This window comes from Rhinatrema bivittatum, chromosome 1 (assembly GCF_901001135.1).
Source record: "Rhinatrema bivittatum chromosome 1, aRhiBiv1.1, whole genome shotgun sequence".
Classification (NCBI taxonomy): domain Eukaryota; kingdom Metazoa; phylum Chordata; class Amphibia; order Gymnophiona; family Rhinatrematidae; genus Rhinatrema; species Rhinatrema bivittatum.
Genome location: NC_042615.1, coordinates 159,351,089 through 159,368,663, shown reverse-complemented (window position 1 = coordinate 159,368,663; position 17,575 = coordinate 159,351,089). Strand labels below are relative to the sequence as shown.

At 43.8% G+C, this 17,575-nt stretch overlaps 1 protein-coding gene across 2 annotated transcripts in view; it reads right to left on the bottom strand.

Annotated features, from left to right (window-relative positions):
- The window catches only part of PDS5A (PDS5 cohesin associated factor A), a 734,756-nt gene that overhangs the window by 619,486 nt on the left and 97,695 nt on the right, over positions 1–17,575 (bottom strand). For both annotated transcript variants that reach the window (XM_029589173.1, XM_029589180.1), the window contains exon 3: positions 1,959–2,162. In XM_029589173.1, the coding sequence (XP_029445033.1) occupies positions 1,959–2,162 (204 nt within the window). The remainder of the gene's footprint in view (positions 1–1,958; positions 2,163–17,575) is intronic.

Here is a 17,575-nt window from a genome sequence, read left to right as displayed (position 1 = left end):
ATTTTTGTTGCACTTCTCTGTACCTTTCTGTTATATGTTTTTGATATGGTGTTGAGTAGAACTGCACCCATTACTCAATATGTGGTGGCACAATAAATCTATGAAGAGGAATTATCATATTCTTATTTTTATGCTCTATTTTTTTTACAAATCATTCCTAACATTTTATTTACTTTTTTGACTGCTGCTGCACACTGAACCGAGGATTTCATTGTATTGTCTTCAATGACTCAGAGGTAGTTTTCTTAGGTGGTAACTCTTGATGTGGAACTTAACATTGTGTACATTTACTTAGGATTATTTTTCCTATTTGCATCACTTTGCAATTTTTTACATCAAGCACTGATAAAACTGCTTTGCCATTGGTTGGTGCCCAATCAGATGCTGATAGCATCAATAGGAATTGATGCTATCACATGATGCTGTATAACTCCAATATGGCAGGGCTCAGAATATGCCCTTGCAGTGTTATTTTAAAGCATAATACACACTTAGGAGGTAAATAAAATACACCAACAAAACCTTAGAAACAAGATATTTCCCTCTGCGCTTTAAAGTAGTGCACAGTTGAAGCTAATTGCTCCTTTTACCTGCTAGACCTATTGATGGCTCATGGTTCCTGAGAAGTCGCTCTCTTCCCCCTGCCAAAGCTTTGTGGGAGTCTAGGGGTAGTGTTTTGAGAGCAATACTCAGGCAAAGTTAAAAAGTACATAGGAAAATAACTCACTTGAAAAACAATTATTTATCTGAGGATAGACTAACAGAAATCCACATGAAGCCAAAGTTATAGGGCCAAGTACTGATGACAACTAATGTCCAAAGGAGTTCATATAGTAGCCAATAGAGATGTGAATCGTGTCCTCGATCGTCTTAACGATCGATTTCGGCTGGGAGGGGGAGGGAATCGTATTGTTGCTGTTTGGGTGTTTAAAGTATCGTGAAAATCGTTAAAATCGTGAGCCGGCACACTAAAACACCGTAAAACCCACCCCCGACCCTTTAAATTAAATCCCCCACCCTCCCGAACCCCCCCAAAATGCCTTAAATTACCTGGGGGCCCAGCGGGGGTCCGGAACGGCCTCCTGAAATCAAATCGTGTTGTCTTCAGCCGGCGCCATTTTGCGCCGCCATTTTGCAAAATGGCGGCGCAAAATGGCACCGGCCATAGACCAACACGATTCGACTGCAGGAGGTCGTTCCGGACCTCCGCTGGACTTTTGGCAAGTCTTGTGGGGGTCAGGAGGCCCCCCCAAGCTGGCCAAAAGTCCCTGGGGGTCCAGCGGGGGTCCGGGAGCGATCTCCTGCCGCGAATCGACCCCCAGGGACTTTTGGCCAGCTTGGGGAGGGGGCTCCTGACCCCCACAAGACTTGCCAAAATTCCAGCGGGGGTCCGGAACGACCTCCTGCAGTCGAATCGTGTTGGTCTATGGCCGGCGCAAAATGGCGCCGGCTGAAGACAACACGATTCGATTTCAGGAGGCCGTTCCGGACCCCCGCTGGGCCCCCAGGTAATTTAAGGCATTTTGGGGGGGGTTCGGGAGGGTGGGGGATTTAATTTAAAGGGTCGGGGGTGGGTTTTACGGTGTTTTAGTGTGCCGGTTTTCCCGCCCTCCCCCTTCCCCCGATTTACGATTTTTTGACGATAAATCGGGGGAATTGTTATTGTATCGTGGCCCTAACGATTTTTGACGATTTAAAATATATCGGACGATATTTTAAATAGTCAAAAAACGATTCACATCCCTAGTAGCCAATGGCCACCAGGATTTGTGAGGTCATACTTAAAGAGCAAAACACTATATAAAACTACACTAAAGAGCAGTTTTAAGATCTTGAGTAATATATTACAGCATATGTAGTGAAAGAGAAACAACATGTGAAGTCTCATTACAAACAGAACCAGCTGTGAAAACACAGATGAACAGCACCTGTAAGTCAGTTTTCTGCACAATAAATACCTTTAGTTTGTCATGGGAAGTATATGGAGCTTCCGGGGCATATATTCTGAAGATATCAGCCAGGCAGCAAGCTACAAGAAGCCGAACATCTTTGTTGGGGTTCCTGAGGAAGAATTCAGAAGCAAGGTGCAAGGCAAGAGGAAGATACTGCTGCTTCTCATCCTCCGAGTCCTGGTCCATATCCATAAATGTTTTTACCACCATCTGAAAAATATACACATGTATATACATAAAAAAATGAAATTACTATATAACCTACCTAGTTTCTAAGCTGCACATCAATATGACATCATGCTCTAACACCATACTAGACAATGGAACATCAGCTCTGACCAGCCAGTGGCTGGATGCAACATGTATTAAGTGAGATAAAAGCTTGCTAAATGTTGCTGTGGAGGTGGCTTAAGATTACCGAAAAATAAAAAAAATTCACACATTTTTTAAAAATAAAATTCTAACATCCTTCGTATCCTGTGTAATGGGCATGCTAATCAGATACTTGCCTATTCCTGTCATTGTAAAAGCTTACCTTTGGCTTGTGCAGCCTATCAGCACAATTAACTGTGTCATGACGATATCCTCTGCTGCCAGCACTTTTGTAAGAATTGAGAGGGTGCGTTTCTGTGGTTAATATAAAATACTCAAATTTTTTTTTTTTTTTAAACTATTGAGAAAGACTAGACAAGTTGTTTAGAAAAAGCTGTTACACAGGCTGCTCTGGGATGCAAGGAATTTGTGTTTGGTTCTCAGTTTGGTGGAGGGAGGGAGATCATCGCTCATCATGTTAAGATCTGTGACAGTACAATAAACAGGTATGAATGGGCAGAACAGGTAAGACCAAGAGATCTTTTTCTGCAGGTATCTTCTACATTTCTTGCTCTCCTTGGATCTGCTGGGGCTGGAGAAATGAAGGCTGCACTTGCAGCACAGGAGACAAAGATCACAGGGTCCCTACAGACACACCTACTAGACAGCAAAAGGACACCAATGAAGTGAGTTCCAGACAGCTGTGATTTAGTTCCCTAAGCTGGAGGACTGCTGAACCACTATCAGAGCTTACACACTACAACCTGAATGGGTTAAAAAGGGACGACAAAAAAAAAACAAAACAAAAACCACTCCACAGGTATTTGTGAATGTTGTCTGCAGGGTTTGCCACCATACAGTTGCTACCAATTAGGCTGAAAGTCCCAGAAGAAAGAATTTTTTACAGGCTACAGGGAGAAAAAAATTCCTCCTATGAACCTGGTGAGAAGTCCTGCAACACTTCTCATCCAAACTTATAAATTTTGGGAACTTTTGAGTTCTGCTCACCCTTAGATTAGTACAGGAGCGGGGGCCTGGCTGTCCAGACTGTCTCTCTTCCTCCACCCCCATACCCAAGGGAAGTATTGGTATTCTTTTTACTAAAATATGGTCATAAGGGGCTTACAAACAGGTCAATCCAGTAAAGTGCGGCCGCGTTTACCCCGCTCCTAACCCGCTTTCTACTCACTTTCCGGCCGCGTTAGCCCTTCCTGCGATCCACAATCCCCTTTAATCTACTCTTACCGCGTCCTTAAATCCCCGGGTAACCCCTTCCGCACGCGGCATGTATATTACATGTAAACGATCGAATTAGCTATTCCCTACCATCCAGTAACGCGCGCCCCGACTATCGCTTTTTTACCCTGCCGTTTTGCCGCGCGTTTAACCTGCTAACTTACCGCCTACCCTTACCCCCTGCGTTAGAGGCAAACTTCCCCCCAGCCCCCGCTCACCTGCCCTGGCCGCGTCAATGGATGCTGGTCTCCGGGGCAGCCCCACTCCTCTCCCCCCCTCCTCCCGAAGCAACAAAAGCGGAAAAAATCTAAAAAGCGAAAAGCAAAAAAAAAAAAGGAGCAACGAAGTGGACGGTCAGGATTGCCAGTCCTCTCTCCCCTCCTCCCGAAGCAAGGCTGCTTTACTTTACTAGATTGACCTGACACGCTTTGAAGCTTTCCCGTATATTTTCTTCCTCTCCCTCCACTTTCTTCCAGCACTTTTGCCTGTTTTCTTTTGGGAGACTCTCGTTTTCACCACTTCAATTCCCTGCTTCCCCCAGCAGCTAAGGCCTCCTCACAGTCCCATGTGTAAAGCAACGACTAACTTTTTTTTTTCGCAGCCGCTCAAGATTGCTAGTCCTCTCTCCCCTCCTCCTGGAGCAAGACACGAAAAGCAGCCTTGCTTCGGGAGGAGGAGGAGACAGGACTGGCAGTGTAAAGCAACGACTTACTTTTTCGCAGCCCTCCTCCGAAGTATTATGACTGCAGAAACACTGTAAATACATATTTCACCAACCAAACTCAATCGATTTAATTCAATACAAGGACTTTTTTGGAAACAAAATCAGAGTACTAAAAACTGCTTGCCATCCGTTGATTGTCAAAAGTGTACTTACAAACGCATACTTGCGGTGCATAACATTAAGAGTGAGACACATCCTATGACGTTCTCTCTCTACGCTGAAATTTTTGTTGATATGGTTGCTTGACAACACACACGCCATGACGTCATCACATTTCATTTCGCGCGGGCTATTTAATCTCAACAACCTGTTTGGATCGGTCTCTGTCCCGTTTCCAAGAAGAATCGCTGCGAGACTCGGCATCCATGTGAAGGAGGTTGGCTCTCCAAGTACATTAAGCTAAGTAACATTTTTATTTTCCACAACTGATGCTGAAATTTCTATTTGTCCTTAAGGTTCTTCACCCCTGATGAAGCTGCATTTTTGCAGCGAAACACCGGCTGTTGTCGTGTACAGTGACGGACTTTGCACAGTCGGAACAGTGGTATAAGCTTATAAGCTGAATTACAAATATTGATGAACAAATATTCACAGTTTTTTCGGTGGAATATATATTAAAAAAACGTGCTAAAATTGTTTATCAACATTTTCATACAGGCTTCACAGCCGATAACAAGAGCCGCAGATGATGACTAGACCAAACGGCTCAACTGTGCATAGTTGAACACGTTGTCAGGCTTGCCGATGCGGAGTCTTGTTTAAAAAATTTATTTATACAGGCTTTCAGGTCGATTTTGACTGAGCCAATTCTTCATTTGAATTCTACAGATGGTACCTTTTGTGTATTGATTTTGAGATTCAGGACCAATCCAGTGCTCTTTCTTGGTTGATGAGTCATCATAATGGTTACATTAGATGTAGACTCACTATACACAAATATACCACAAGACAAGGCTGTCCAGATTGTAGAAAATATTGTCCACACAAATAATACTCATTCACGGATACCCAATCAATTCATTATTGAATTAGCCACTATTGCATTAACCAAGAATTTTTCATTTAATCAACACTATTACATGCAAGTTAAGGGTATGGCCATGGGTTCCCCCATGGCCCCATCCATCACCAATCTATATGTTGCTGAATTTGAAAATTTGTTTCTGATGGACCACAAGTTTAAAGACAAAATTATGTTGTGGAAAAGATATATTTACAATGTGTTTTTGATATGGAAAGGCAGTAATGATGATTTATTGGAATTTAAAGAATGATTAAATAGTTTAGATCCCAATCTTCACTTCAAAATGCAGTACGATACTGATGAAATATTTTTGGACATACTCATTAAGAGAACTCATACAGGCTTTAACACAGACATATCGCAAAGCTACGGATACGAATACATTTTTAAAGTATGATAGTTGTCACAATAAATCGCTTGTACAGAATTTATCTTACAGTCAGTTCCTATGCCTGAAACGATTTTGTACAGACACCGAAACATTCAAACAAAGATCTGAGGAAATGAAAGTTCGGTTCTTAGAAAAAGGATACCCTGAAGGTTGCATTGATGATTGTTTCATTAGGGCGGACAAACAACAACGTGCTACTTTATTACAGACTCATAGTAGGAGCGATAAAAAAGACAAAGTAATATGCCCACTAACGTTTACAGGCCTATCCCATACCATCGCACATGTTATAAGGAAACATTGGCACATATTGCAGGTCCTTCCAATTTTTCAAAACAAAGAAGTAATGGTAGCTAACAAATGAGAAAGAAACCTTAAAGAATTCTTGGCACCATCTACACTACCTGTTCTTTTACCCAAAGCAAAGACACCCATAAGACACAGTCCATGTGGTAATTGCAGCGTATGCTTTGTCAATCTAAAAATGCAAATTCTTAAAATTGGCACCACAGAAAAGATTTACAAATTAAACAGTTCTACCAACTGCAAAAGTTCTGGCGTTATATATGTTGCCATCTGTCCCTGTAATAAGTGGTATATAGGCAAAACAGCCAGACAATTTAACAAAAGAATAAGAGAACACAGGAGTGCCATTAACAGATTGAGTGAAGGCAAACCCCTTGTAACACATTGTATTGAGATGGGTCATAAATTTGTGGATTTTAAGTTTTGCATAATTAAAAAACCATATGTGAACTGGAGAGGAGGAGATTTCAATAATATACTTCTTAGATGGGAACAGAAATTTATATTTGAGTTCAACACCATGATACCCACTGGACTCAATTGTGAGATTGATCTAGGAGTATATATTTATGAACGTCTTGGTTTAGATATAGCATTTTTTATTAATACATCAGGGAGCTACTGACCATGACTCTTAAGCAAATTACCCCATTCACAAAATGAGGAGCTTAATTTTATTTTTTGGCTTTTACAGTTATAATTCACACTCACTTTTTGTATTTATTATTGTTTATTCATTTTAATTTGGTTTTATTTTTAATTTTTAATTTTTTAGGATACATAGTTTTTTAGTACTTTTAATTCATTCTCTTTTGTATTTATTACCATCATCATCAGGAGGTGAGGGAAATGGGTGACTGCGATGTGTGACCACGCCCCTCCTCCGACGTCACTGTGAGCTCCGGCGGCGGTTGAAAAGCGCCTCACTATCAGGCGCCACGCGCCGAAGGGGCGCGACAAAGGGGCTCTCCCCTTTGTGCACCCCTTCGTGCAACTCTTTGTGCTTCATTTAATATTTTCTCTTTTATGTTTTCTGTTAAGTAACCTTTTTTTCAAGTTCCTACCTTATGCCTTTGTTAACAATTTTATTATAAATGTTCTCTGTATTTGACTATGGAAATATTTTTTCCTGCTTTTTCTGTTTTATGTAAACCGGTATGATTTGCATTTTAATGTAAGAATGTCAGTATATAAAAATTATAAATAAATAAATAAAATCATTGTCCAACACTGTTTTTAAGTTTCAAGTTCTTTTTTACTAGTTTTTTCAGAGTATAATACCTTTTTCCATCCTCCATCATAGATTTTAATATGCTCCTTCAAATGTTTTTATTTTATTCATTTTTTATTTTTTATATGTATATTTTTCACAATTTTTTGTTGGCACTGTATACCCATAACATGTTATAAGTTACTATACATAAGCACATACATTCCATTCTGACCTCTTTACCTATATTCTCGCTAATTTTCACTAGTATATTATTGCTTCACAATAGGTTTTCCCATCCTCTCTACACACACACACACATTTGTCACATAGTGATTTTCTGCCAGTAATAATTCAAAACCCATCACCATCCTCATATGCAGTTTATACTTTAATTTCTAATTACAAGTCTTTCAGCAGTCCAAGAGACCAGCAGCAACTGGTTCTAATTTTGGCGCGCAAATGCTCAACATTGCGAGAATTGCCATAAAACCCGGCCTGGTGTTTTTCCACTATTGATTTGCGGCTGCACGGGCAAAGACACACATAGCAGATATGCGGTCTAATCGAAGCCTTTGGTATCCATCGGATGGTAGGAAGAGCTCAGCGCTCTGACTTCAGCTATTTTTTACAAATATTTTGTGACTAATTGTAATTACAATTACAATTGTTACAATTGTAATTGTTTGTAATTGTTTGGTGTGATACACGTTCATCTTAGTAAAACACTAATGAACTAAACGTTCATTAGTGTTTTACTAATGTTTTCGAGTCTCAACTCGGCGTTGGCAGTTTGGTGTTTCTTTTACACATATCTTTGGTCATCGTTCCCATAGCATACAGTTAGCAATCCATCCAATCTGTTCCTGAAAAATAAGCTTTGATGACCAACACCATTTATATTTTATATACATTTATGGGCGATTTTTCAGATTTACAATAGGCGAACCGGTGGCAACCACTGTTGAAAATTTTGGCGCGTAATCATCTACATATTGTGAGTTATTTGGAGAACTCCGCTTGACGTGTCTCACTCTTAATGTTATGCACCGCAGGTATGCGTTTGTAAGTACACTTTTGACAATCAATGGATGGCAAGCAGTTTTTAGTGCTCTGATTTTGTTTCCAAAAAAGTCCTTGTATTGAATTAAATCGATTGAGTTTGGTTGGTGAAATATGCATTCACAGTGTTTCTGCAGTCATAATACTGATGCTGAGATTTGATTTAGCAGTGACAGTTTGCTCTCCCCTTTTTTTCATTCATTTATTCGATTCAGTCTGTTTTTTCACTTGTATTTTAGTGTCATATATCCTATTAGTGCCTTGAGGATATTAATTGAATGAAGTGTTCTTCACATCTGGTGTTACATGCCATAACCACATGTTTCAAAGAACAGGTAAACTGGCACATCTGAATAAAGTCCTCATTTACAATGACAGTCCATATACTGGACTCCATTCTTAGCGCTCCGTGCATGTATGTTTCATAATCTGTCACTCATTTATATTTACAAATGATTCCAGATACTTTCCATTCAAGGTACAATGGGTATCCAGTTTTTATTTTAGTTCACCTTTTATGTCTATTTTACCCTTTATATTTTTTATTTTTCAATTTCATCCTTTTTATTTAGTTTTAACAGGCGATTTGTTCTTAATGTTTGTTTTATTTTAAACAGGAACCAAAGATTGTATACAATAGCAGATACACATATTTTGTGGCCTCAGCCCTGCAGGCGTGCAATAAGTCCTGCTCACATTTAGTAAGCATTCCCATTTTTCATGTTTTAATTTTATCTTTTTCACTTCATTTTTTATCACCTCCTGTGTTATGGTCTAAATCACTTTACTCCCTGGCATTTTATTATTCATTTCTTAACTACATTAATTGCATTGCAGTTCATACTAATATCAAGTCATCCTCTCCAGTATATATTTCTGTTTCCACAATCCATGGTTGTTTTTAATGATATCTGCACTTAGACTGTGTCCTTCGTGCTTCTTCTGCACTGCTTCTGTATTCCATTGTGTTGTCAACACACATACATGTTATGATTTACATTATTTTTGAAGTTTGTATACCCATGTATGTTTATTAATTGTATCTTTATGTGTGTTTTTTCATTTTTTAACATTTTATACATTTGTTTCTAGTTGCCCCTGAGGCAGCTCTCGACTAAAGAGCGAAACTCGGCCAGAGTCGGGCAAATTTCAATAAAGGGCTTCTTACATACACCAATCTCAGTTATCTTTACTGCTACACAGCCAACTGGATCGGCTTCTGATTTGTTTTCTCTGTACACATTATTGTAATTCATTACATCTTTATGAGATGGAGATTCAATTTGTGCCTATATTGTTTGCAACTCTGACTGGTCTCCTTTTTTCATGGCTTCTTGCCTTTAAAATGGTGGCCTGTTTTCATTTCATTTCATTTCAGTGCACCCAAGCAGACTTGAGTTGTCCCTAAGCCCTGATGCAGAGAACCTTTCATCTTGCAATGCTGGACCAATGTCTGGCCTTTTTTGACGACATTTCTGCAAAGAGATAAGTGTTTTTGTTGGGACTTTTTTAATGCATTCATGAAAAATAGAAAAGGAATTGTATACTTTATCTAGTCCTGGGGGAATTCTGCGCTACTGTGGAGCACAGAATTTGCGCAGAATTCCCCCCCTGCGCAGAAGATAGCAAGGTGACCCCGGCAAGCCGCGAACGGAGTGCGCGAAGATGAAGGCCTGCATGTGCTGCGGGACGCGCTCCGTTCGCAGCTAAGATGAAAGGTCCCCGTGTGCCACGAATGGAGTATGCCCCGCTCGCAGCGAAGATAAAGGCCCCGGTGAGAGAATGGGTGTGAGAGAGGGGAGGGTGTATAGGGGAGGAGAAAGGGAGACAGAGAGCATCGGAGGTAAGAGAGCGGGGGGGGGGGGGGATACTTGAGTGTGGGTTTCAGAGAGAAGGAGCCTATATGAGGGGAAGGGTGTGGGGGAGGGGAGGGTGAGAGCAGGAGGGTTTGAGAGAGCAGGGGAGGTAAGAGAGCAGGGGGGGAGATACTTGAGTGTGGGTTTCAGTGAGAGGGGGAGCCTATATGAGGGGAAGGGTGTGGGGGAGGGGAGGGTGAGAGCAGGAGGGTTTGAGAGAGCAGGGGAGGTAAGAGAGCAGGGGGGGAGATACTTGAGTGTGGGTTTCAGTGAGAGGGGGAGCCTATATGAGGAGATTGAGAAGGAATGTGAATGTGTGTGAGAGATTGGGAGCTAGTGTGGATGAAAAAGGGATTGGGTGTATGAGAGGGTGCTAACCTGTGTGAAGGGGGTTATGTGTGAGTGAGACAGAGCCTGTGTGAAGGGGTACATGAGAGACATAGGTAGCCTGTGTGAGAGAGAGAAAGGGAGCTTGTGTGGGTGTGTATGCAAGAGAGAGGGCCCTGTATGAGGGGATATGTGTGTGCGAGAGAATGAAGGAGCTTGTATGAGGGTGTGAGTATGTGCACTAGAGAAAGGGAGCATGTGCATGAGAGAGAGGGAGGGACAAAGGGACCTTGTTTGAGAGGCAGTACTGAGAATGGGGTCAAACTCTGGGACTGGCAATAGAGTGGAAGGGGTTGAGCCGAGGGGTGGAGGGGAGAGATACTGGCAGGTGGAGGAGTTGGGGCCTGAGAGGGCAAAGTGGCCAGGGGAGTAGGGAGTGCAAGTGGAAGGGACACTCTTACAGTGAATTTCTAGGGAAATTCTGTTCAAAATATTTACAATTCTGCATCTTTAAGTAATACATTTTTTCTGTATTAATTTAAAGACTGACATGTAAATTGTGTTTTTTGACCAATATAAAGTTTTTGTGCGCAGAATTCCCCCAGGAGTATTTATCTGACCCATGATTATATTCTAAGACAATTCGTACAGCACTAAAACATATGGTCAGTTTATGATATTTATATCATGTAGCTCTATTCAGAGAAGGATTTTTTTTTTGTATAGTGCTACTCTCTTTCCATACATAGTACAGAATGGTTACTTAATAATTTATTTTTATTTAAAGGTTTTTCTATACCGACATTCGTAGGAGTACATCATATCGGTTTCCATAAAACATGAAAAACAACAAACATTGCTTTACAGAGAACTGAAAATTAATGGTAACTGGTAACGCTAATGGAAATAACATTATCTAACAAAAATTCAATGGTGGTGATACAAATGCATAAGTGCAAAATGGGAGGGAAGGGGATAGTGCATAAAGAGGGGGGGGATGAGGTGAGGCAAGGGAAGGACGGAACTATAAATGAATGATAAAATGAACTATAAATAATGATACTTCTATTAGTAATTCTGTTCTTGTTTTCTCCTCTCCAATAGCTTCATGTTTGTACCTTGATTTTTTGGCTTGTTTTCTCCTCTACCATTACGTCTGGTTTTCTAGCATCAAGCTTTTTATTAACTGATCTTGGATTAAATAATTATACTCTGATTTATCCAAAGAATGTATTTATAAAAGAACATTGTACACAAAGGAAGAAAGGGCTGGAACTCTGTCCTCCTCCACCCAACCAAAATATGTTCTGATGCACCTGTGTAGAGGTATTATCACCTCTTTTGCTGCTAACAACTCTTCCTTATGCCTTTTATGATTCCTCTAGTTTGTCACAGCAGAGATTATCACAGCATTTTGCAACTTTGAGATATGTTAAAATCAAGGTCTCTATCCTACTTGATGCCCATCAGCAGGGCTTAACTTGTAGACAAAAAAAAGAACCGTGGAACGTAGGGGGTAGGGAGATGAGGCAGAGTTGGGGAAAAAGGGGCCAGGGCTAGGTGGGACCCATGTGAGGGGGACACGCTGAGTGTGCTCTCTCCTAAACACACACTCTCAAACACACACATGTAACTCTTTGTTGGAGAGTTCAGCTTCCTAAAAGCGCACACTTTTTCTCTGGGGCTGCTCCAGATAGCACTTTTCCCTTCTCTTTGTCCCAAAGGGTGGGTGTTTAAAGCTTGTGGCCCAGGTGGTGGTGGTATTTCAGCTCTCTCTTCCTTAATAATTTTAATGCTGTTCCTGGAACAAACAGGCCGGACAAGGTACTTGGTGTTAAAATAACACTTTACTGATTCTTTAAAGTTAAATCAAAGTCCAATTTATCCAAACAGTAGATATTACAGCTGTCTGGTTTACAGTTGTCAATCTTCCTTTGGGTATGTGTCCTCTCTCTCAGGGTCCTGGGGTTAAGTTTACACTGCTGTTCTAGGTGCATAAACCGTCACAGAGGGCCAGGGAAAACCTACTTTGGGGGGAATCCCCATGCGACCCGGAAAAAAAACCTACTCAAGTCCAGATGTTAATTTCCGGTCACCCAGCCTGTGTCCTGTTCCCTTTGGATGGAAATCCTGTGGGAGGTTTCCATGATCTTGGTCTCTCTTTCCCAAAATTCTGGGGTCTGTGACTTCTCTAAAGGAAAGGTCTGTGGTGGATGTGAAACTGGCTGTCCCTGTCTTGTTTCTCAGTGAGGAGGGCTGGATTAAAAAAAAAACCAAACAAAAAAACCCCCACAAGAAAATAGGAGTACCTACTTAATTTCAAAAATCTCTCTGTAGCTGATGTTATGCTGTCATAGGTGCTTGCCTTTTCTAGGGAGCACAAAAAAGCTCACGGTTCTCCAGTCCTTGTCCTTTGGGTCCGGGGGGGTTGCCTTTCCCCAAAAGGATTCAAGGTTTAAATAACAGTCCCAATCTCATAAATAAGAAATTCTAGACATCAAAAATCCCACGATGGGTAATGCTGACAATGGCGATTGCTACCCCTAAGGGAGTAGAGGGATGGCTCACAGGCCAGTGCACTCAAACAATAACAATAAACGCATACACCTGGGTAACTGCAGGTGGTCTTGAACTAAATGTAGGCCGTAGTTTACCCGTACTTGCTCAGTCTCGAGATTAGATATCCGAGGTTCTCGATTTCTGGAGCACCCGTGAGCGGGATGCTGAGTCCATCTGTCTACACTAAGGAAAACTAAATTATCAGATAAGTAATTTCTCCATTTCCTAGCATGTAGCCAGATGGACTCAGGACCAATGGGATGTACAAAAGCTACTCCCCTACTGGGTGGGAGGCTGCCCATGGCTCACTTAGTGCTGCCCTTGCAAAGGCTGTATCCTCCCTGGCCTGAACATCCAGGCGGTAAAACCTGGAGAAGGTGTGTAGGGAGAACCATGTCGCCGCCCGACAGATCTCGGTTGGCGACAGCAGCTTGGTTTCAGCCCAGGAGACTACCTGGGCCCTCGTAGAATGCGCCTTGACCTTTAAAGGTAATGGTTTTCCTGCCTCTATGTAGGCAGCATTAATTACTTCTTTGATCCAGCGGGCTATGGTGGCCCATGATGCCGCTTCCCCTTACTTCTTCCCGCTGTGAAGTACGAACAGGTGGTTCAGTTTTGAGCAAGGATTCCGATCTCTTCAGGTATCGGACTAGGATTCTGCCGACATTCAGGTGGCGGAGGAGACGTGAGACTTCCGAATCCCTGTGCTCATCTGGTGATGGTAAGGATATGGTCTGGTTCATATGGAACTGGGAAACCACTTTCGGAAGGAAGGATGGTACCGTATGTAGCTATATGATGCCCGGGGTGAACCTGAGGAACAGTTCCAGACAGGATAATGCTTGAAGTTTGGAGATGCGCCGGGCTGAGCATATTGCAATCATGAACACTGTCTTTAAGGTCAAGAGACGTAGAGACAGGGCGCTTGTTGGTCTGAAGGATTCCCCTGATAGGAAGTCTAGTACTAGGTTGAGGCTCCATAGAGGCACTGGCCATTTTAGAGGTGGTCGAAGTTGTTTGACTCCTTTCAGGAAGCAGGACACATCAGGATGAGTTGATAGTCTGATGCCGTCCTCTTCGGACCTGAAACAGGCCAGTGCTGTGACTTGAACCTTGAGGAAGTTGAGGGACAACCCCTTCTGCATGCCGCCCTGCAGGAATTCTAGGATCGTGGGAATCTTGGCTTTCCTCGGGAGGAGACCATGGTCTTCACATCACGCTTTGAATACCCTCCAGATCCGTATGTAAGACAGAGATGTGGAGAACTTGCATGCGCAAAGCAGGGTGTCAATCACGGCTTTTGGGTAGCTGCGCTTCTTTAGGCTAGCCCTCTCAAGGGCCATACTGTAAGAGAAAATCGAGCCAGGTCTTCGTGGGAGATCGGTCCCTGCTGAAGAAGGTCCCTGTATGGCGGTAGACGTAGAGGATTCCCCGCCAATAGTCTTCGCATGTCCGCGTACCATGGTCTTCTTGGCCAATCCGGGGCGACTAGTAGGACTAGTCCCCTGTGGTGTTCTATTTTGTGGATGACCCTGCCCAGTAGTGTCCAGGGTGGGAAGGTATGCAGGAGCTTTTCCTCTGGCCAGTTCTGGACGACAGCATCGATTCCCTGAGATTGTGGTTCTCGTCTGTGGCTGAAGAATCTGGGGACCCAGGCATTGCTACAAGTTGCTAGTAGGTCCATGGCTGGGAGACCCCATCGATTTACTATCAGCTGGAAGGCTGTGTCTGCCAGCGACCATTTCCCTGGGTCTAGGCTTTCTCTGCTGAGATAGTCTGCAGAGATGATGTCTTTTCCCGCGATGTGGGAGGCCGAAATCCCTTGCAGATTTATTTCCACCCACTCCATGAGGGGGGGTGTATTTCTAGAGACACCTGCTGGCTCTTGGTTCCTCCCTGTCGGTTGATGTAAGCAACGGACGTTGTGTTGTCCAACATGACTCTGACCGACTCTCTTCTGAGTCTGTGGCTGAATCGTAGGCAGGCCAGTCTGACCGCTCGTGCTTCCAGGCGGTTTATGTTCCATCCCGTCTCTTCCTTGTTCCATTGTCCCTGGGCCGCCATTTCCTGACAGTGGGCTCCCCACCCTCACAGGCTTGCATCCGTGGTGAGCAAGATCCACTTCGGAGCGGATAAGTTTACGCCTCTGCTTAGGTGTTCTTCCTGCAACCACCACTGAAGCTGCTCCCGAACCTGTCGGTAGCTGGAGGCGAATTGAGTAGTTTTGGGACACTGGATTCCATCGTTATAGTAGGGAATGTTGTAGCAGCCGCATATGTGCCCTTGCCCATGGAACAACTTCCAGAGTTGATGCCATGAGGCAGAGGACTTGAAGGTAGTCCCATACCTTGGGGCGAACAGAGGTCAACAGCTTTTGAAATTGATCCATTATCTTCCTTCTTCGAGGAGGGGGAAGTTAGAGCTTGTTCTGTTTGGTATCGAACCAGACTCCCAGGAATTCTAGTGACTGGAAGGGCTGTAGACAACTCTTGGTTGTGTTCACGACCCACCCGAGGTCCTGTAGTAGATTCTTGACTCTGGTGGTCGCATGGAGACTCTCCTCTGGAGACTTTGCCCTGATCAGCCAATCGTCCAAGTAAGGATGTACCAGGACTCCTCCTTTCCTCAGTGCTGCCGCCAATACCACCATGATTTTGGTGAAGGTTCTGGGGGCAGTAGCTAGTCCGAAGGGTAGCGCTCAGAATTGATAATGATGGCCCAGAATCGCAAATCGCAGAAAGCACTGGAGGTTCTGATGGACCGGGATGTGAAGGTAGGCCTCGAATAGGTCCAGGGAGGTTAAGAATTCTCCCAGTTGTACCGCCATTATAACGGCACTTAGGGTTTCCATGCGGAAGCGTGGAATCTTCAGGTAACGGTTGACAGCCTTGAGGTCCAGGATAGGCCGGAATGTTCATTCTTTCTTGGGAACGATAAAATAGATGGAATAGTGGCCAGTATTTTGTTGAAGCATGGGCACTGGGGCTATTGCCTTCAGGCTGAGTAGTCTTGCTAGCGTGGTTTCCACTGCCAGTCTCTTGGAGTGGGAGTGGCATGGCGATTTCATAAAGTTGTCTGGTGAATGCTTTGGAATTCCAGCGAGTACCCCTCTCGAATGATGGTTAGGACCCACTTGTCCAAAGTTATCTCGACCCATCTTTGGTAGAAGAGGGTAAGTTTGCCCCCTATGTCTTCTTCCTGTGGATGGGTCTGTGTCTTCTCATTGTGGGGTTCGGCTGGGGCCTGCCCCCGAGCTTGCTCCTCTCTTAAGGTGCCTGTTCCGAAAGGACCGAGACCTTCCTGAAGTATGAGGTGCTTGGGACTATGTATTCTTGTAAGGCTTAAAGTGCTGCGATCCTCTACCCTTGGTTCTTCTGGGGGAGGAGCGCTATGTTCTTTTGTTCCTGTCCTCAGTTAATCGGGGTACTGGAGATTCACCCCATTTGTTGGCTAATTTCTCCAGTTCGCTCCCGAACAGGAGGGATCCTTTAAAAGGCATTTTTGTGAGGTTTGCTTTGAAAGTCGCGTCAGCTGACCAATTCCGGAGCCATAGTCGTCTTCTGGCCGCCACTGCGGTGGCGACACCACTGGATGAGGTGCGCACGAGGTCTGCGGTAGCATCGGTGAAGGAGGAGACCGCAGGCTCCTCGGTGAAGGAGGAGACCGCACCAGAGAAGCAACCACGCCTCCGGGCATGGTTGTGTCTCTGGTGAGGATCAAACAGGAACTTACCACTAATGCGCAGCATGAAGCAATTTGTAGCGTCATTGCTGATACATCAAAGGACTGCTTAAGGATGGCTTCCAGCCTTCTATCCTGGGCATCCTTCCGTGCTGCTCCTCCCTCAACTGGGATCATAGTGCGTTTTGAGACTGCACAGATCATAGCATCCACTTTGGGTAAACGTAGAAGTTCCTTAGCCATGGGTTCCAGCAGGTATAGGGCTTCTAGAGCCCTCTCCCCTTTGAAAGTGGCCTCTGGAGCATTCCATTCCAGGTCAATCAGTTCCTTAATGGGCTCCAACATAGGGAAATAACATGAGGCCTTATGGAGGTACACCAGTAAGGGATTCTTCTTTGGTTCCACTGTGGATTCCGTGCCTGGGAGACCCAGTGTCTTCATAGTCTGGGACACTAGGGTTGGTAATACGTCCTTATGGAAGAATCAGAGCATGGTCCGTTATGGCTCCATCCCTGGGGGAATTTCTCCTTTCAGGGAGTCTGTTTCATCCTCTGAGGTATCTGGATCCCCATCAGAGGCGCTCTTGGTTAGGAGAAGCATGTCTCGAGAAGCCAGGAGGTGCCAGGAAGGACTTGTGTTTCCAGCTGGGTTTGAGTTTGGTGAACAGCAGGGGCTGGTTGTGCCTGGACAAAGGTTTGCAGCCCTTTGAAAAATTCCACCCAGGAGAAGGTTCCTGGATCCATGTTGATCCCAGTTGAAGTGGTAGCCCCAGAGGGATATTCCTGCGGGGCGCCAAGTTGGAGGTACTTAGGTCCGAGATGCCATCATCCATGGTATCAGATCCCTCTCTTGGCTGTAGAGGGTCTTGATTTGGTTCTCCCTGGTTCTGTTTGCACTGTTGGTACAGGAGAGATTCCAATCCAGGGTGCACAGCT